This window comes from Aphanomyces astaci (assembly GCF_000520075.1).
Source record: "Aphanomyces astaci strain APO3 unplaced genomic scaffold supercont1.7, whole genome shotgun sequence".
In the NCBI taxonomy this organism is placed as follows: Eukaryota; Oomycota; class Saprolegniomycetes; order Saprolegniales; family Verrucalvaceae; genus Aphanomyces; species Aphanomyces astaci.
The window spans coordinates 46,498-67,284 of NW_009798270.1; the positions used below are offsets into that span (position 1 = coordinate 46,498).

Sequence of the window (20,787 nt, forward strand, 5' to 3'; positions counted from 1 at the left end):
CTTCGCCGGCCAACTTGGCGATTTCCCGCACGTCGTACGTCTTGATCTTGCCGTCCTCAGGGTCGTACTCGACGCCGTCAGACACAAAGCGCACTTCCACTTGTGTCTCGGACAACTTCTGAATGATCTGTGCTTTCTTCCATACCTCGACGGCATGCGGCACCCACACGAGGGCGCCCATGGACGTCTCCCCAAACGCTGCGGCCATCGTTATCTTGTTCAGGGGTGGCGAGAATAATGTAGACTGACTACCTTGGATTCTCACCAGCAGAGAGCGTGACTGTATCAGAACTTGGATACCCGGTGTTAGGTCCAATCGGGTATTTGCAGGTGAGATCTTATATGAATACTAGTCGAAAATACCCGACTGCCTGCTTATTTCGGTATTTGCAGTCTCTCGATTAAGGTACTTTTACTACGTCAACGGCGATGATTGGTCAGAATGGACTTGGAATTCCCTTATCCAAGACGTTTCCTCTCCCAAGAGCAAGAGTAAATCCGGCATGCAGCGAACGTAACGCTCGATGGTATGAACTGTAATTGCTCGCAGCGCACACAGCTTTTTTAACGGTAACGTTTGGACTACTGCGTACACTATTCGTATAGCAGTACTCAGTAACGTTAAGCTCAAAGCAACCAACCCACGAAGGGATGTCTGTGTAAACAATGATCCAAGGGCTGGGTATTGTAAATGTCTATGATCGATTATACAGCCTGCCTGTCCCATAGGTCGTGAGGCTGAATGGGCTCTACGAAGACATGATGTACGAAAGTTGGTTGAACAAATCTTTGAGTTGGCAAGAGGCATTCAAAGAGTTGACATTCATCTTGTTAGGGCTACTGGTTAGGGCTACTAGTAATATGTACTGCCTTGACTACCTAGTTGTGTGGTCAACATGCAGATCAAAGGATTGAAAGCCCCGCCATTGAACTATAACGGTACTACAGTCAAAATGCGTTTTATGCGGCTTAACCTGGGTTTTATTTCCAACCATGCAAGCGTTTTACTGTAAAACGCAAATGTCCTTGAAATCACTACGTTTAAACCGTTCCATTGGCAGGTTGAAAAACCTGTGCATTCGGATATTCATTTTCAAGGGTTCTTCAGCCCTACGATGCTTGCTTGTGTGGTTTCCAATCTCTCTCATTGTGCAATTTGAATTGTGCCAGGCACCGAGAGGAGGAGCGGCGCAGACCAATTCACAAGACATCATGAGCACCTCCCAGTTCTCGTACTCGTCCGCGCGCCTGCGACGTGTGGAGTATCTGCAGTTCGGGGTGTTCTCCCCCGACGAAGTGCGTCAGATGAGTGTCACGAAACAGATCAAAGTGAACGATCGGATCATTCCCGACGGGATCACACGACCCGAGACGTTCATCAACGGGCAGCCCGTCATCGGCGGCATTGGTGACCCGCGTATGGGCACATGTGACTTTCGCGCGCGATGCAAGACGTGCGATTGTACATACAGCGGCAGCGGCGCGAAAGTGAATGACTGCCCGGGCCATTTTGGGCACATCGAGCTCGCGCGTCCCATGTTTCACGTCGGGTTCATCAAGATCTGCAAGCAAATCTTGAGTTGCATTTGCTTCCATTGCTCCAAAGTCCTCGTGGACGAGCGCGACCATCGCTTTCGCGCGGCGATGCGTCAGAAAAACGGCCAGCGCCGGTTGAAAATGGTGTACGAAATCTGCAAGAACAAGGGCATGTGCGAGTACGGGGACGAGTCCAACATGGAAAAAGTGCAAGAAGGATGGAACCTCGGGTTGCAGGGGGGCATCACAAACGAACAGGCGCCCAAGGACGTTGGCCACGGCGGGTGCGGCGGCCGCCTCCCCAAGTACCGACAAGTGGGTATCAGTTTGCAAGTCGAGTTCCCAGAGACAATGGAGGACATTCCCGGGTCTGGGGACAAGAAGCAAAACCTTCCCGCCGACAAAGTGCTGAGCATTTTCAAGAACATCACGGACGCCGACTGCATTGCGCTCGGGTTCAACCCGCGGTGGGCGCGCCCGGACTGGCTCATCCTGACATTGATCCCGGTGCCGCCGCCGCATGTCCGTCCGTCCGTAGCGATCGACGGCGCCGCGCGCGGGGAGGACGACTTGACGCACAACTTGGCCTCGATCGTCAAGGCGAACCTGGCGCTGTTGAATTGCGTCAAGAAGGGCGAGCCGTCGCACATCATTTCCCAGTTTGAGCAGTTGCTGCAGTTCAACCTAAGTACGTTCGTCAACAACGAGCAGCCGGGACTGCCCCAGGCGCAGCAAAAGAGCGGCAAGCCCCTCAAGACGATGCGCCAGCGGCTGCGCGGGAAGGAAGGGCGTATCCGCGGCAATCTCATGGGGAAGCGCGTCGACTTTTCCGCGCGCACAGTCATCACGGCCGACCCCAACTTAGCGATCGACCAGGTGGGCGTGCCGCGCAGCATTGCCATGAACTTGACCGTCCCAGAACGTGTGACGCCGTTCAACATGGTGCTCATGCACCAGCTGATCAGCCGCGGCCCGCTCGAACATCCCGGCGCCAAGTACATCATCCGCGAAGACGGCAACCGCATCGACCTGCGCTACATCAAGAGCAAGTCGGAGCTCGCGCTCAAGTGCGGGTGGATCGTGGAGCGGCATTTGCGCGACGACGACTACGTGCTGTTCAATCGGCAGCCGAGTTTGCACAAGATGAGTATCATGGCTCATCGCGTCAAAGTGCTAGACTGGTCGACGTTCCGCCTCAATATTTCCGTGACGACGCCGTACAATGCCGACTTTGACGGCGACGAAATGAACTTGCACGTGCCGCAGTCGATGACGGCGCGCGCCGAAGCCCAGGAGCTCATGAGTGTGCACAAGAACATCATCACGCCCCAGCGGAACGCCCCCGTGATGGGGATCGTGCAGGACAGTCTGCTTGGCGTGCAGAAATTCACAAAGCGCAATATTTTCGTTGAAAAGGATCTGGTCATGAACATGCTCATGTGGGTGTACACGTGGGACGGCAAGGTGCCCACCCCCGCCATCTTGCTGCCCGACAAGTCCCAGGTACGAACGGCGGCGCACTAGGAGTGTGTCGAGATTGGTTGTCTTGTACACATATTACTATCCTCATCCTTCGATATCCATTTCAACGACGCTGTTCGGGTACATATACTCATGGATGTAATAGTATTTAGGGTTTGATTGAATTTCGAAAGATTTAGATATAATATTTTTGCTATATTATTATTGGTGACACTCGATTGGGTTGATTCAATCTAGCCTGATATATCTTTTTTTCCGTTAAATTTGAGAGTCGAGTCTATATATTTGAGCTGATGATGGAGTCTGACTGACTGATATGGGTTGCTTTACAAAGTGAACGATGAAAGATTTGGATAAAAGTAGTAAATGTTGATCGACTTCGATTGGTTGACATGTCTAGTTTGTGAACGTTGATTGGCTAGATTACAACTGTCGACGACACTTGCAACTATTATTTTAAAAAATTGAGTGTATTTTCTAGTAAAGTTTTAGTTCAATCAGCTACTTTTTGTCGATTTGATACAAATTTGGGGAGGGGGTGCAATCGAATCGCGCCGATCCACAATCGATCTGATTGGTTGAATTTCATTGAGAAATGGGTTTTGATTGGCTAATAATTTTGAGCTTATCTGAAATAGCCAATCATATCGATTTAAATTCCAACGAGAAACCACGCCATAACACAATGAAATTTCACTCGAAAGCACAATACATGTGTCCAATTGAAAGTCGCCATGTTCTTAAAATGGATTATATCTCTAGGGGTCGGTATATCTGGGACTGATGTGCAAAAATCATGTTGTGTAGGCTGGGCAATACCGCCCCATCTGGACAGGCAAGCAGATCATGTCGACGATTCTCCCCAATATCAACTTTATCGGGTACTGCTCGACGCACGAAAGCGACCAGAACAAAAAGGACTGCGACTTGCCATTTCGCCGCAAGATGAGTCCGCGCGACACTCACGTGATCATTCAAAACGGCGAGTTGCTCGCGGGTATCATTGACAAGAAGACAATCGGGCCTGGCGCTGGCGGGCTCATTCACAACACTGTGCTGGAGCTAGGACATGACGAAGCCAAGCGATTCCTGGGTAAAATAAATTCCCATATTCGAATGACCTGACCGAGTAATGGACAGGGGCGACGCAGTATCTGGTCAACCAGTGGCTCGTGTGGCACAGTTTTACGGTGGGTATCTCGGACACGATTGCCGACGTGTCGACGCTCAAGAACATTGTCGACATCATCACGAACGCCAAGATCAAAGTGCAGGACTTGGTCGTGACTGGTCAAAAGGGCAAGTTGGAACTCCAACCAGGTCGCACGATGATTGAAACGTTTGAAATGTTTGTCAACACGGTGCTCAACAGCGCCCGTGATCAGTCGGGTCGTGAAGCGCAGGTATGTATCTATCTAATATATATATATATATATGTATATATATGTATGTATACATTATGGAGGTATATATCTAATATATATATGTATGTATTCATTATGGATTCGAATCATACAAGCATGCTGTTTGATTTTAAATGTTTTAAATGCTTCTGTTGTGTTTTAAATGTTTTAAATAGGGGAGTTTGGATGAAACCAACAACATCAAAGCGACCGTCACGTCTGGGTCCAAGGGGTCGTACTTGAACATTTCCCAGATTATTGCGTGTGTCGGGCAGCAAAACGTGGAGGGGAAGCGCATTCCGTACGGATTTCACCACCGGACGCTGCCTCATTACGGCAAGGACGACTTGGGGCCAGAGTCCCGCGGGTTCGTGGAGAACTCGTACCTCAAGGGATTGACGCCCCAGGAGTTCTTCTTTCATGCTATGGGGGGGCGCGAAGGGCTCATTGATACTGCCGTCAAGACCGCCGAAACGGGGTACACTATATATATATAGATAGATAGATAGGTTGGATCAAAAGTATACTTGTGTCGATGACAGTGGAAATGTATGGATGTGATTGTTTGCGAGTGGTCGTTGTGTCTATCATGGAGGAGGAAGTTGTATCAAAATATGTTGCATTCTATGCCAATGAATGTATTTACATATATATATATATATATAGTGGACGATCAAACAGACCTTTTTCGTCAAGATATGTTGCCTTCGATATGCCAGTGGATATATATATGTATATTGACCGATGCAATTTTCGGTGCCTAATTTCTATCGAAAAATAGTGTGTTGAGTAGCTAGCAGTAGTTCTATATATATATATATATATATATATGCAACTGATTTTTTTCTGCAGGTACATTCAACGTCGGTTGGTGAAAGCCATGGAGAGCGTCATGTCTCGATACGACGGCACGGTGCGCAACAGCAACGGCGAGATCATCCAGTTTTTATATGGCGAAGACGGCATGGACGCGGTGTGGGTGGAAAAGCAAAACTTTGATGGCCACACACTCAACCGCGCCAAATTTGAAGCCAAGTTCAAGCTGGATCCGTTCGACGACCAGCTGGGCACGGTGCCGCACTGCCCGGACGAGCTGTACATGGACCCGCAGATCATCACGGACATCCAGAGCAACCCCACGACGCAGCTATTCCTCCGCGACGAGTATATCCAGCTGCAAAAGGATCGCTTGAACTTGCGCGTGATTCTCGGATCTCGCGGCCAAGGCCAGGAGAGCGACCAGGCCGCCCAAGTACCCGTCAACTTGCGTCGGTTGATCCAAAACGCCCAGCAACTGTTTTCCATTTCGCTGCTGCACCCCACGACGTTGAACCCCCAAAACATCATCCAAGGCGTGCGCGACTTGTGCCGCGAGATCGTCGTCGTCCAGGGAGATGACCACCTGTCGATCGAAGCGCAGGAAAATGCGACACTGTTATTTCAGATCCTGCTGCGGTCCACGCTGGCCGTCAAGCGCGTGCTGCTCGAGTACCGCCTCAACGACTCGGCCTTTGAATGGTACGACGATCCTATTCAACTACTTGCGACTCGAATATGGAGAAGACTAGTACTACAATTGTGTGTGTGGGGGGGAGAGGAGAGGATGGATGGATGGTCATATGTAGATCAAAGAGAGGACGTTGTTGAATAGTCATATGTTTGGATGGGGTTTGCTTTTTTTGCTTGGAATATCACTAGTAGTATGTGTCCAAGACCGATGATTGATTATATGTGGACTGGTGAACCGACCTAACGAATGTGTTAGGTAGTAGTACTTGTAGTAGTACTAGTAGTAGTAGTAGGCTCCCCATTCGTATGTTTCTCATATGTGTGTGTGGTTGTCGCTCGAGTGTTGGGAATGATTCCACCAATATATATATATATATTGTGCATTTCACCCAAATTTGGACTTCTGAGTTCATTTTTCGCCAAATTAGCATTTGAATTCATTTGATTCTATTTAAAGATTTTACACAAACTATACGCTACAACGATTAGTATATATATGTGGCATTGCCGGAGGAAATCAATCGTTTGGATTGGCAGATATTCGACAGGACGTGATTTGATTGGCTACTAGGCGGTTCTTGCATCCTTATTCTCTTATGACATTCGATTCCGCTGCGGGTTCCAGTATCGAATCCATTGGACAATATTATATATATCTGATTTGAAGATTGTTTGTATGATGTGGTGTAGGTAGAAGATATATATATATATATATATATATCCATGATGTGTGTGTTGTAGGTTGATGGGTGAGATCAAGTCCAAGTTTTTGAGCTCCCTGGTGGCGGCCGGCGAGATGGCGGGGGTCGTCGCGGCGCAAAGTATCGGGGAACCGGCGACGCAAATGACACTCAACACGTTTCACTACGCCGGTGTGTCGGCCAAAAACGTGACGTTGGGGGTGCCTCGTCTCAAAGAGATCATCAATATTGCCAAGGACGTCAAGACGCCGTCGATCCAGATCTACCTCAAGCCCGACTGCGCGCACGACGCGGAAAAGGCCAAGCAGATCCAGTCCACGCTCGAGTACACGACGCTCATGGACGTGACGGCGAGCACGGCCATCTATTACGACCCAGATCCGACCTCGACCGTGGTGGAGGAGGATGCCGACTTTGTTGCGAGTTATTACGACGTGATTGACGAAGACACGCCACTGGCGCGGTCGCCGTGGCTGCTGCGCATCGAGCTGAACCGGATCATGATGGCCGACAAGAACTTGGAGATGAAAGAGATCGCGCTGCAGATTGAAAACGAGTACGGCCAGGACTTGAGCTGCATTTACACGGACGACAACGCCGACAAGCTCGTGTTGCGCATCCGCATCATGAGCGAGGAAGAGGACAAAGTGTCGCAGAACGGCAGCGCGAGCGTCGGCCAAGAAGACGACACGTTCCTCAAGCGCGTCGAGCACAACATGCTCACGCAGATGCGGCTGCGCGGCGTGCCCAACGTGAAGAAGGTGTTTATGCGAGAGAACCCCCAAAACCAGTGGGATGAAGAGAAGGGCTTTATCATGGTCAAGGAGTGGGTGCTCGACACGGACGGAACCAACTTGCTCGACATCATTTGCCACGAATCCATCGACGCGTCGCGCACGATCAGTAACGACATTGTCGAAATCATCGAAGTGCTCGGCATCGAAGCGGTACTGCCCGATTGCTTTGTCCTTTTACGACCTTTGTGCTGATTCTTTGCCAAATCTATCGATTGTTTGACTTTTGTATAAGTTGTTATGGTCCAGTGTCGCACGAATTTTGAAGTCACACCACTCATTCGATGTGGAATTGGTCCAAGAGTGGATATGTTTGATTGATTGGCTACTTGATTCGTGTTGTGGGTTTTGATTGGTCGATCGATGGACCACCCCACTCCAAGTTCGAATCGACTTACAATATGAGCTTTGCATACATTCCTACATATAGGGTTGTCGTGTTTGTCCTGATTGGTGTGTGTGGTCGTCGTTGGAACGGTTAGTCGTCTATCTATATATATATAGATATATAGATATATATATTGTTGTCTTCATGATACATGTGTATGTTTGTATTGAATATCCAAGTGTATGTGTGTATTTTCGGCATTGTTTGGAAATATATATATATATAGATCGATTGATACATGGGGATGGGGAGTTTTGGTTGTCCTCTCATGATTGTGTGTGTAGGTACGCCGCGCGTTGCTCAATGAAATCCGCAACGTGATTTCATTTGACGGGGCATATGTCAATTATCGGCACTTGGCGTGTCTGGCAGACGTGATGACATTCCGTGGACATTTGATGGCCGTGACGCGCCATGGGATCAACCGCGTCGACTCTGGTCCGCTGGTGCGGTGCTCGTTTGAAGAGACGGTCGAGATCCTCATGGACGCCGCCATGTTCAGCCAGGGCGACGAGCTGGCCGGCGTAACGGAGAACATCATGTTGGGTCAACTGGCGCAGCTGGGCACGGGGGTGATGGACCTCGTTCTGGACGCCAATAAACTGAGCCAGGCCATCGAGTATGACGCGTCTGAGATTGAAAACGTCATGCGCGAGTTCTCCAAGGACTACACGACGCCCGACGTCAACACCCCCATGGCCACCCCCTGGGGCCAGACGCCCATGTACGGCACGCCGGCCCCCGGCACCCCCGGCTACGGCACGCCTGGCGCCGGATCCCCCCTCATGAGTCCGTCAGGGTCATTCTCGCCCTTCGTGTCGTTCTCACCGCACAACGTACCCGCGTCTCCCTATTCGCAAAGCCCAGGCTACGCCCAAAGTCCAGGCCTGAACCCCACGTCGCCCATTTACTCGCCCACGTCACCGGCCTACTCGCCCACGTCCCCGGCGTACAGTCCCACTTCCCCAGCGTATTCGCCCACTTCCCCTGCGTACTCGCCGACGTCGCCAGCCTACAGCCCGACCTCTCCAGCGTACAGCCCCACATCCCCGGCCTACTCGCCAACTTCTCCGGCCTACAGTCCGACGTCTCCAGCTTATTCCCCGACCTCCCCGGCTTATTCGCCGACATCTCCGGCGTATTCGCCCACGTCGCCGGCTTATTCGCCCACGTCGCCGGCGTACAGCCCAACATCCCCAGCGTATAGCCCGACCTCCCCGGCGTATTCACCGACGTCTCCAGCTTATTCCCCGACCTCCCCAGCTTATTCGCCGACATCTCCCGCTTACTCGCCGACTTCCCCTGCTTATTCGCCCACATCGCCAGCTTACAGTCCAACCTCCCCGGCGTACAGCCCAACGTCCCCTGCCTACTCACCGACATCTCCAGCGTATTCACCCACGTCGCCGGCTTACTCGCCGTCGTCGCCTGCGTATTCGCCGACCTCCCCCGCCTACTCGCCCACTTCTCCAGCGTACAGTCCGTCGTCCCCAGCGTACAGCCCAGCATCGCCCGAGTACAATCCTTCCGAAGGCTCGTACGGCGGCGGTAGCAGCTCGGGACGATATACCGATTAACAGTCTGAGGATCGGCTTTTTATGATGAATATATACTCACTTGCTTGTGATGTTGGGTTGGTTTACTGTAGTTACTATTAATAGATGGAGTAGGATCGCCACACCATGTTAGTAATACTAGCGTTCCTTGCCCCATGCCCCATCGCGACTCCCGACTTTGAATTTCCCAAAATCGTCCCAACAATATCCTACTGCGAAGTAATGCACCAACTCCACAGCACACAAACTTTGAATCGAAGTAAATTCGAAATTTTGAACTCTGATTACTCTCAATTTGATTTATCTGACAAATCAAACCAACTGATTTGTAAATTGCTGAATTGGATTGGGCAAAATACGTGGATACACCCATAAACTTCGGTGTGGCATACTATTAATAAAAAGATCCATCGTTGTATGCTACTACAGTATTAGTATTCTGTAAGGATACAATGTCCAACTCGACCACTTCAGTTCCACAACCAGGTGCCAGTCATTCCCGCATGACGCGTATGTTCGCGAGCAATGACAGTCGCCTTGAGGAATGTACGTACTTCGAGGTACTACCGTAATAGTACTAGTAGTACGTAGAATCAGTATTGTACACTACTACTACTGTTAATAGTACTACGTAGTACTACGAAGTACTTCGAAGTATTCATAGTAGTTGTATCGTGTCCAATCAGATCTAGTAGCAGCAGATACATATTAGAAATACGACGATCTAAGGGAATTCGGGCCACTCACGTTTGCGTATTTTCGACCTCTACATCCTGCGAAACGCCTGCACTAGCCGGTGTCTGCTGCCACGGTGCCAATTCCATTTCATTGCCACTCCTCCTTGGATTATCCTTCACCAGCACACAACATGCAGCGTCGAGAATCGTTGTCGTCCTCCACAGGGGGCACACTGGTATGGGTCCCTCATGACAAGCAAGTGTGGAAGCGAGCCCAAGTGCTCCAGAGGATTTCCGAGTTCCTAATCCAAGTGACATTGGTCGCCGACGACACCAGCGATGCATACGACCCTGAAAACGGCACTGTCAAGACGTACGACGTGCGTGACATCGCCAAGTTGGCAGGCGAGGTGTCTGCTACGGCCATGCCCATCTGCAACACGTTCAGCAAGCTCGGCGTTCCAGACATGTGCACCCTCAACCACTTGCATGAACCGGCCGTGCTCAAGAACCTGCAGCTCAGGCACAGTCTGTTCGTGCCATACACGTACACAGGGCAAATCTGCATTGCCGTGAACCCGTACAAGTGGCTCGACTTGTATCGAAAGGTCTGTTCACATCCGTTCGCATCCGTGCTGATCCACTGACTTGGTTGTTGGTGCGTAGGACCTGTACGAAAAATACCTGGAGCTACCGCGCAATGATTTGGCGCCGCATCCGTTCGCGCTGTCGTCGAGCTCGTACATTGATATGCAGGAAAACGGCATCGAGCAGAGCATTTTGGTGAGTGGCGAGTCGGGGGCAGGCAAGACGGAGACGGTGAAGATCATGATGAACCACTTGGCGTCCATCTCTGGCGGCGGGGCCCACGGGTCGTTGGTGATCGACCAAGTGCTCAAGTCGAATCCGCTGCTGGAAGCGTTCGGAAACGCCAAGACCAAGCGAAACGACAACAGCAGTCGGTTCGGCAAGTTCGCCCAGCTCCAGTTCAACGCCGAGGGGCTGCTTGTGGGCGCCCGATGCGAAACGTACTTGCTCGAGAAGAGTCGCGTGGTGGGCCAGGCTGTGGGGGAGCGCAACTACCACATTTTCTACCAAGTGTTTTCCCTTCCCCACGACGTCAAGAAGACGCTGTGCCTGGACGGGTCTGTCGGTGATTACGCGTATGTCATGGTGGGCGAAGGCTCCAAAGTCGACGACGTAGACGACTCGGAGTACTTGCAAGAAACCAAAGACGCTATGGACACGATCGGCATCGACTACCGCGAACAGCAAGGCATTTTCGAGGTTGTGAGCGCGATTTTGAACCTCGGGGAGCTCGCGTTCAAGGCCGAGTCGAGTGACACGAGCTCCGTGTTGTCACTGGACCGGTTGCACGTGATTGCAAACTTGCTTCAAACTGACGGCGCGGCGCTCGAGCGGATCCTCACAAACCGAACGATGGCGGCGAGGGGGGAGACGTTTACGATCCCGCTGAGTGCCGACCAAGCGGCGGACCTGCGCGATGCGTTTGCCAAGGGCGTGTACTCGCAGCTGTTTGACTGGCTCGTGGCTAGGGTGAACAATGCCATCTGCAGCGCGACCCGCAATGTCAAGCACCACATTGGGCTGCTCGACATATTCGGGTTCGAGTCGTTCGACCACAACGGGTTTGAGCAGCTGTGCATCAACTACGCGAACGAGAAGCTGCAGCAAAAGTTCAACAGCGATATCTTCAAGACTGTGCAGACCGAGTACGTGGCCGAGGGCATTCCGTTGGAGCTCGTGTCATTCGACGACAACCAGCCGATCCTGGACCTGATCGAGGGGCGCATGGGGCTCGTGGATCTGCTCAATGAGACGGGCGTGCTGGCCAAGGCGACGGACGCGGCGTTCGTTGGCAAGATCCACGAAGCATTCTCTACACACAAATCGTTTGAAAAGGTCCGCGCCAACCCGATGCAGTTCAAGGTTCGGCATTACGCCGGCGACGTCACGTACAACGGTGACAACTTTCTCGACAAGAACAAGGACACGCTGCCGCCAGACATGCTCGAGCTGCTCGCGGCGAGCACGTCGCCGTTCGTTCGCGACGTGTTTCCATCGCTTGACACTAAGAGTCACCAGAAGCCGGGGCGGCGCCAAGGCTTTCTCGTCGGCGCTACGATCGCCAATTCGTTCAGGAGGCAGCTGGGGGAACTCATGGACCAGATTGCCAAGACCACGACGCAGTACGTCCGATGCATCAAACCCAACGCCAACAAGAGCGCCACCGAGTTTGACCGTCAGATGGTCGTGGACCAGTTGCGGTGCGCCGGCGTCATCGCCGCCATCCGCATCAGTCGCGCGGCGTTCCCGAACCGGCTCTCCCTCGTCGAGTTTGCCAAACGGTTTGACGTGATCTGTCCGTCCAAGTTGAGGCATGCCGCCCCGGCCGTGATGGTCATGGGTTTGCTGGAAAAGCTCGGCATCACCGACACAAAGTCGTCTCAAAACGCCAAGTTTGCCATCGGCAAGTCCAAAGTGTACTTTAGCTCGGGGCTGTTGCAATACCTTGAGGAGCAGCGAACGGTGGTGCTGCGCGCCCAGGCTGTCCGCATCCAAGCGCACATGCACGGGTACGCCAAGCGCAAGCAGTTTAAAGCTGTCATAAACGCAGTGAGGACGATTCAAACCAAAGTCCGGGGATGGCTGGCGCGGCGGCGGTGGCTCTTGCTGTGTCGAGGGTTTCCGCGGCTGCAAGCTGCCTTTCGAGGGGGGGTCCAGCGCCGCCGGTTCCGCGTGTTGGTGGCGGAAACCCGCGAACGCCATCTCTTGGCCCAGGCCCAAGCAAAAGCCGAGCTGGCGTTGAGTCTACAGCGGCAACAACAACAACAGTTCGATCACCTGCCTTCGCCAGAGGTTGCACTAGCCACCACGTCGGTGTCGCCAACCCAGACGACGGCGAACAACAGTCCATACTTTCACGGAGACATTCCTGACAGCCCCAAGTCAAAGTACCCTACCGCGGAGTCCTCCGTGTCTACCAAGATGCGAGATGAGTGGACCAAGATCGTGGACGAAGCGTCCGCCACCGCCGAACAAGCGCGGGTCGCGGCCAAGGAGGCCATGCACTTGAATGCGGCTCTGCAGGTCGAAAATGAACAGCTCAAGGTGAAGCTGGCGAAAAACGCGCGAGAGTACGCTGACGACGACTTGCGTATGGAGAACGAGCGGCTGCGCGCGCAGCTGTCGGCGCTGCAGAGCAAAATCATCCGGGCCGACGAAGTCGCGTTGTTGGCTGCCAAGGTAGGACAGCACCCCCCCCTCCTTCCCCCCCTTCTTACGCCCCCCCCTTCTTACGCTCCCCCCCTTCTTACCTTCCCCCTCGCCCTGCCTGCCTGCCTAGGTCGTGGACACGCGCATCACGTACCGAGACGGCAAACAGTTTGTCGAGTACAAGCTCCAGATTGAAACCAACATCCGCGGCACGTTGTTTGTGTGGCACCGGTACAGCACGTTCCGAAACCTGGCCTCGACGCTGCAGACCAAGAACGGATACGCGCGCAAAGACATTCCCGAGCTGCCCAACAAGACACTGTTCAATAACTTCACCGATAAAACTGTGCAAGAGCGCGTGGAGAAGCTGAATGCGTTCCTAGAGGCAGCGACGAACGCCGATTATTTGCAGTGGGGTATCCGCATCGACGCAGAAACGTGCGTGTACAAGCGCCGGGTGAAGGGAGGCAGTGGCGGCAGCTCGTCCTACCGGTACGAGTGCTTTGTACATGGTCTCTGAATGATGAGTTCTCATGCTTGTGGGTGTAGGGACTCGATGGTGTCGAGAGATACCATGGCCAATGCGATTCCCACGGGGCATTCGCCCACGAATTCCGACCACTCGACCAACTCCATGTCCTCGGTCACGTCGTCGTCAAGGGACGAAGGGTCGCTGCTGCGCCGGTCCTTCTTTGGACGGTCCAAGCGTTGATAGTTTGAAGGGAATGTGTATATATATAACGTTATATATATATATATATATATATAGGTTGTGAAGCACAGTGGGTCTACTACTATTAATAGTAAGAGTTTATGCCAAGCATTCCACTTGGGGTTGTTCTTCGAGATGTTCTGCCGTCGTCACCTCTTTACCCTTGTAGTATTCTCGTGACCACATCTGTTCACGGTAAGAACACCAGTAGTTATAACTCAAGTCTTCGGCGTTGGATTATAATTCTTCCATATGTTATAGTAAGCCATAATCGAGGTCTATTCCTGAGATATATAATTGATAAATTTCATGTTATAATTCATGATCATTTCAAAAATAGCTTAAAACACGCAGTCCAATTTAACTGTAAGGTGTCCACTTTTTAAGCCTTTTGAGGAATTGATTGGGTACTTTTCGTGCACCTAAAATGCATCGAGCACCTTAAGTTGGACTTTAGGTTACATCCTTGCAGCTCCACTTCTTCGCCATCATCACGATATCGATTAATCCGGCGCAGCATCTTGCATGCGCTTCAAGGTCGCTGTATTTCATCCACTCGCTCGCAAACTGCGGCTGGCTTGCCGTGTCGTCCATGTTGCTCGCACGTGAGAATTGACCATTGATAACCGCAACTCACAAACTGCTAATACTGTACTGTAGTATAAATAGTAATACTAAGTATGTATTTAATACTCGTACTTCGAAGTACTATTGTAGGGGCCTTTTGGGAAGATGCATCGGATACTGTATGTAGGACAGTGTAACTTCTTTATTACTGAAGCAATTTGAATGTCTCTTTCGAATAATATTTCTTCAGACTACACTTGAAATGGGTTGTATTGACGTGATGAATAGCCAGGGTCACCGTCGCCTTCTAAATTTGAGCGGAAAATGTGTTGATGGAAATCAACACCCAAATGTGTTAGTAGGTGCTAGTATCTACTAAAAAATCTGATTCGGCTTCACTGATTGGCTATAATTACCTTGAACACATCGTTTTATTGGATGACCAAGGTTCATGAATTCATCAAGCGACTTGCCCAAGGCAGGAACTTCTCAATAGATCGACACACATCGTTCTCCACCATCTACTCACCACAGCACAGTATATAATCTTTCATTAAAGCCCTTGTGTGTTATACGTCTTATTTGAGTGAAGTAAGTGAACGCTTTGATGACAAAGGGAGCCTCTATTGCTGACAGTCGCCATTTTGTCAATATTTCATGCATTTTTTTACCAAAATTGGAGTAAATTGGTGCAAATTTAAGAAAAGATCATGGTTTTTCTACCACTAGTTTCGCCCAAAAAGCCCCTACAGTAGTATAAATACTGTACACTAGTAAACCACGACGTTAAGGTAGTATTATTAATAGTATTACTAGTCGTTGTACAGTGTATCGCGGTTCTGTGGTGGTTTCCATTTGGGGGCGTTGTGATGTCGTCGTCGCACAAAGAGATCAAGTTGCCGTCGGGGTGGACTCGTATTGACAGCAAGAGTCGTCCTGGAGAATGCTACTACTTGAACAAGGCATCTGGAGAGAAGACATGGAAGCTTGCAGACATTCCGACCAAGGAATCCAGCAAGCGCAAGCGATCTAGTGACGACAGCACCAGTGAAGCCAACAAGAAGCACAGCCCACACACGCACGTCCAAGTGCTGCATTTGCTTGTCAAGCACGTCGAGAGCAAGCGCCCTGCCTCTTGGAGGCAAGATCCGATCACCCGGAGCAAAGACGTAGCACGGTCCCGGTTGGAAGGCCTCCGCGACCAAATCGTCCTGGCTGGCAAGAACCCCGACGCTCCCAATGCGTTGCGGGACAAGTTCCAGGAGCTCGCGACCACCGAAAGCGACTGTAGCAGTGCCAAGCGGGGTGGCGACCTGGGCAAGTTTACTCGAGGAAAGATGCAGCCGTCGTTCGAGAAGGCGTCGTTCGCCCTGCGCGTGGGCGAACTGAGCGGCGTCGTCGAAAGCGACAGCGGCGTGCATATCATTTTGCGCATCAAGTAGTAGTACTAACTAATCATATACTAGCCTTTTGTCTAGTTGCAGGACGCTCATTGGTTAGTCATGTCTCGTGTCATGAAGGAAAGCCTACTGAACTTTGCACTTAATGCACAGTGTAGTTAGTCTACGCATTGGCATGCAAAGACGCCCCCTGCCTCTGGTCTGTGACGACGTCGGACAAAGATGACAATGAGACGACTAACTAGTACCTAACTAGTTAGTCGTCTCATTTAGCAGTAGTAAGTTGCCGAGGTACTAGTACGACTAACTAGTACCTCGGCTTCTTACTACTGCTACTATTCGAACTATACTCCCATTCGAGATTCCATCCAAGGATGGACCCGACGAGCATTAGTATATGCAGCATCCTTCCATGGGTTTACTTATCGGTATGTATGGACTCGAACGAAACTAGATAATATGAAAATATCCACACTCAAATATAGTAGTTTACAAGGCAAATATTTGAGCGATGGGGTCGGTGGGGGTGAGCACGGACACGCACGGCTCAAACGCCAGCGCGACGTGCTGCTTCTCTCGGCGCTTGAGCGCGTCGTCCACCAAACTCGCGTACGAAATGTCCACGTCATCGGCCAAGTCGATCATTTGACAGCGCAATTTCTCCTACACAAGGTCATATATATATTGTGAATATTCGCTTTAAACTTCCAAAAGTTTTCGAATGGCTTGTCGAATCAATATTGAATCACGTTTGAGTTCTGATTGGTTGAATATATTTGTCATTAGAGCAGCCAATCAAATCCACTCAAATTTGGATTAGCCAATAGCGTCGATTCATGATTCGATTATTCAGCGGCGAGATCATTCGATTGGACGACGGCGTCTGGAAATTAGTACCGAATATACCACAATATATCGTATCCATCCATTTCTCAATACATACTGCATCCCCTAAATATATATATATATATATATATATATATAGATCGTACTTCAAACATCTTGGCCTTGGAATGCACAGTGTAGTTAGTCTACGCATTGGCATGCAAAGACGCCCCCTGCCTCTGGTCTGTGACGACGTCGGACAAAGATGACAATGAGACGACTAACTAGTACCTAACTAGTTAGTCGTCTCATTTAGCAGTAGTAAGTTGCCGAGGTACTAGTACGACTAACTAGTACCTCGGCTTCTTACTACTGCTACTATTCGAACTATACTCCCATTCGAGATTCCATCCAAGGATGGACCCGACGAGCATTAGTATATGCAGCATCCTTCCATGGGTTTACTTATCGGTATGTATGGACTCGAACGAAACTAGATAATATGAAAATATCCACACTCAAATATAGTAGTTTACAAGGCAAATATTTGAGCGATGGGGTCGGTGGGGGTGAGCACGGACACGCACGGCTCAAACGCCAGCGCGACGTGCTGCTTCTCTCGGCGCTTGAGCGCGTCGTCCACCAAACTCGCGTACGAAATGTCCACGTCATCGGCCAAGTCGATCATTTGACAGCGCAATTTCTCCTACACAAGGTCATATATATATTGTGAATATTCGCTTTAAACTTCCAAAAGTTTTCGAATGGCTTGTCGAATCAATATTGAATCACGTTTGAGTTCTGATTGGTTGAATATATTTGTCATTAGAGCAGCCAATCAAATCCACTCAAATTTGGATTAGCCAATAGCGTCGATTCATGATTCGATTATTCAGCGGCGAGATCATTCGATTGGACGACGGCGTCTGGAAATTAGTACCGAATATACCACAATATATCGTATCCATCCATTTCTCAATACATACTGCATCCCCTAAATATATATATATATATATATAGATCGTACTTCAAACATCTTGGCCTTGGTTGCGACGCCGGCATGGTAGTGCTGCTTGAGACTGAACAGTTCCCACAGCGAACTCTTGAGCGCGTGGCACACCAGCGGGTCGTTCGTGTCATTGTCAAATGGATCCTGGCCGCCCGAGAGCTCGATGCGCGTGCTCGTCTTGGAGATTTCCTTGGCGGCGGCGTCGATGTGGTTCTTCATTGTCAGCATCTCGCGCTTTTCCGCCGCTGGGCAAAAATATATTTTAATATATGTAAAGAAATTAATATTACTATTATACTTCGCACCTCGGTCAGCGACAGACAACGTCGTCGTGCGATGGATGAGCTGGAGACACTCCTTGTGGCGAAGAACCAAGTTGTACACGCACGGAATAATGAATAGAATGGCACCGGGTTCGGCTGTCAATGCCAGGCGCGACAACCTACACATATATTATAAATATATATAAAAAACAAACAATAAAAAAAGCAATGTTCACTATGTTAGAAATATAAATCATATCAACGATAACTATCAAAACCAACCAGGTTTTGACACGTTGAACCACGATAGGTAACACCAAGAAATATACTATCAATAAATATATATATATTTATTGTCGATATTATATCGACCCAAGAATATATATAAGTACTACTAGCTATGTCAATCTATATATATACATATATATAGATTGACATAGCTAGTAATATTTATTAGCAAGAAAGACCTACCGCTTGGCAAAGGCTGCGATGAGATACGCGGGCAAGTTGGTCGACGACAAGAACATGGCCAAGAGCTTGAAAAAGCGTTTTCTACCATACAAAAAAACCATTTGTAGGTATTAATACAATCGTTCGCTTCTTTTTCCATTTTTAATATATTGTTTTCCACTTTGAAAAGAACAATAGATACCTGTATTTCGACCGCAAGAGCGTGTCGTCGGCGAGCAACTGGTACAATTTGGTAAAGAACGCGGGGTAGTCAAAGTTATACTGCTGAATGAGCACAAACAAGCTGTTGAGCGCAAGCAAGCTCGTGATGCCGCCCACGTTATACGAGTCCGTGAGAAAGTCGGCGAGCAGCAGCGGCTCAGCCAGGAACGGCATGATCTTGTCGGGTAGGTTGGCCAGCACCACTTTGTACGTGTCCTGTCATAGAGTGTTAGAACGAGCGACGTCCCCATAGAACTCGGTACCGTCGACAGCTTGTGCTTGAGCAGTGCAATCCAACACACACTGAACACGCGCTGGTGTTCGCGCAGGTCGTACAGGGACGGGTCCGTTTTGGCCTTCTTCTTATCGGGGCCGCTCGAGGACGAGTCGGAGATCGATCGCTTGGTTGAACCGTCGGGCGTGTCGTCGTCCACGGCAACGTCCACGGCAGGACTCTTGCGCGGCGCCACGAGGAACGGCATCACGTCGTCGTCCGAGGTGGGGATGGTGATCTACACAGCATCATCACGACATCCTTAGGTACAAGAAGACAAGATTCCGCCGGGAGATATTGTTGTGATTATTCTAAGCTGGAGACACAGCCAAATAATGTACAGAAGCATCGACAAAAGGAGTTAGCCCAATCAGATTGCAAGAAACCATCACAAACATTGAATTAGTGTGTGCATGAAATTAGTGTGATTCTAAACACCTCCAGACACCTGTTTACATACAAAACCTCAGTATAAATATACAAAGAATCGATCGATGGATTTGCGAATCAGCACAAAAGTAGTCCAAATTTTGAGTAAAACGACAATATATATATCGAATCAGCACAAAAGTAGTCCAAATTTTGAGTAAAACGACAATATATATATATATATGATGTACCGAGTCAAGAAGGGCGAGGCTGTTGCTGATGATGCGGGGGCCGACTTTGGTCGTCGTCTCGAGCAGTTGGCTGAGGTTTCTCAACTGTGTCGTATACGTACTTAGTTCGTCCATAGTCGATGGGGACGAGGTTGTCAGTGTACCGTAAAGTACTGCACGTCAGTGTACGCGTTCAAGTACTCGCCTTTGAACACGCTCAAGACCTCGCTTGTTTTCACGTCAGGCGCCGACACGAGCTGGCGGACCACACGGACGAACGTTTCGTTGCCGAACGCAGTGTCGCTCTGAAGTCCTTTGTACGTGCCTTGTTGGGCCACAATCTCCATCGCAGTGCGCAGCGCCGTCACCTAAGAGCATGTCAACACGACCATATGTATGGTGGATGGAGGGAACGTACCTGAAGGGCTTCGTCGTCCTCAGAGATCCAAGCAATCACGGAAGACAGGAATGCTACGTAGTGTTCCCACAGCCACTTGCTGTAGGCAGATATGGGGTCGGCATCTTCAACATGGGAGGGCACTGTCACGTAGGAGATCGTAAGTAGAGGCAAAATGGACGATATCAAGATGGACATGCCTTTGAGCTCTCCTTTTTCAGCGAAGTACAGGAACAAGCGACGGAGTGACTGCACGGCGGCAATCGCCGCGGCCTTGTCGTGACCCTTCATGCATTCCATGATCTTCAACAGCTCTACATCGATTGTCATGTCAGTTTAGATGGGAAGAAGGACAGCTCGGCTACCGTTGGCATGCTTCGGGTCTTCTTTGATTTTGGCCTCCAGGTGTTTGACATCAACGACGGTCGGACTCATGATGGCGCGGCAATAAAGACCAAATTGAAGTATGTGATTGGTCTGCGTGCCAAATGATTGGACTCCGAAACTGCTCAAAACAGACCAGGATGGTTCAAAATAGTGAGAAATAATGTTTCACTGCCAATGTAACGTTATAGTGATTTTGCAAATAATGGGAATATTCCAATGAAATGATCCAGTGAGACATTTCGGTACTGAAATGTTCTGCCAAATACTGTAAATTTCCAGTATTTGGCAGAACAGTCAGAAATTCTGACTGGACAAACCTTTAACGTTACACACTCACAACCGTACAAAGAGGGTGTTTGCGGAGGTTTGGCCGTCCCCCAGTAGTTCACAGTCAGGGAC

General features: G+C 50.0%; 5 protein-coding genes across 6 annotated transcripts in view; 3 read left to right on the forward strand and 2 right to left on the reverse strand.

Annotated features, from left to right (window-relative positions):
• Positions 1-208, reverse strand: part of H257_03958 (hypothetical protein) — a gene marked incomplete at its 5' end in the record, with an annotated part of 7,975 nt that extends 7,767 nt beyond the window's left edge. Inside the window, one exon of the mRNA XM_009828284.1 lies at positions 32-208. Within this exon, the coding sequence (XP_009826586.1) occupies positions 32-208 (177 nt within the window). The remainder of the gene's footprint in view (positions 1-31) is intronic.
• Positions 209-1,156: 948 nt separating this feature from the next.
• On the forward strand, positions 1,157-9,439 carry H257_03959 (hypothetical protein). Its single transcript, XM_009828285.1, has 7 exons — positions 1,157-3,039; positions 3,826-4,111; positions 4,159-4,421; positions 4,598-4,899; positions 5,274-5,939; positions 6,672-7,578; positions 8,098-9,439. The coding sequence occupies exons 1-7, from the start codon at positions 1,213-1,215 to the stop codon at positions 9,388-9,390; spliced, it is 5,544 nt and encodes a 1,847-aa protein (XP_009826587.1). The 5' UTR covers positions 1,157-1,212; the 3' UTR covers positions 9,391-9,439.
• A 665-nt stretch (positions 9,440-10,104) lies between these two features.
• On the forward strand, positions 10,105-14,110 carry H257_03960 (hypothetical protein). Its single transcript, XM_009828286.1, has 4 exons — positions 10,105-10,654; positions 10,713-13,313; positions 13,414-13,775; positions 13,833-14,110. The coding sequence occupies exons 1-4, from the start codon at positions 10,238-10,240 to the stop codon at positions 13,993-13,995; spliced, it is 3,543 nt and encodes a 1,180-aa protein (XP_009826588.1). The 5' UTR covers positions 10,105-10,237; the 3' UTR covers positions 13,996-14,110.
• Positions 14,111-15,394: 1,284 nt separating this feature from the next.
• On the forward strand, positions 15,395-16,054 carry H257_03961 (hypothetical protein). Its single transcript, XM_009828287.1, has one exon. It carries the CDS (start codon positions 15,432-15,434, stop codon positions 16,002-16,004), a length of 573 nt encoding a protein of 190 aa, XP_009826589.1. The 5' UTR covers positions 15,395-15,431; the 3' UTR covers positions 16,005-16,054.
• A 382-nt stretch (positions 16,055-16,436) lies between these two features.
• Positions 16,437-20,459, reverse strand: H257_03962. 2 transcript variants are annotated; one of them, XM_009828289.1, is made up of 11 exons: positions 20,367-20,456; positions 20,202-20,315; positions 20,023-20,144; positions 19,769-19,972; positions 19,626-19,709; positions 18,995-19,243; positions 18,712-18,947; positions 18,531-18,611; positions 18,102-18,238; positions 17,815-18,041; positions 16,437-16,625 (listed from the first exon to the last, which is right to left on the reverse strand). In XM_009828289.1, exons 1-11 carry the CDS (start codon positions 20,434-20,436, stop codon positions 16,452-16,454), a joined length of 1,698 nt encoding a protein of 565 aa, XP_009826591.1. In that variant the 5' UTR covers positions 20,437-20,456; the 3' UTR covers positions 16,437-16,451. The 2 variants fall into 2 exon arrangements, with proteins under 2 accessions (XP_009826591.1, XP_009826590.1); XM_009828288.1 differs by lacking the exon at positions 16,437-16,625 and adding an exon at positions 17,289-17,493 and having other exon boundaries at positions 20,367-20,459.
• Positions 20,460-20,787: the final 328 nt, after the last annotated feature.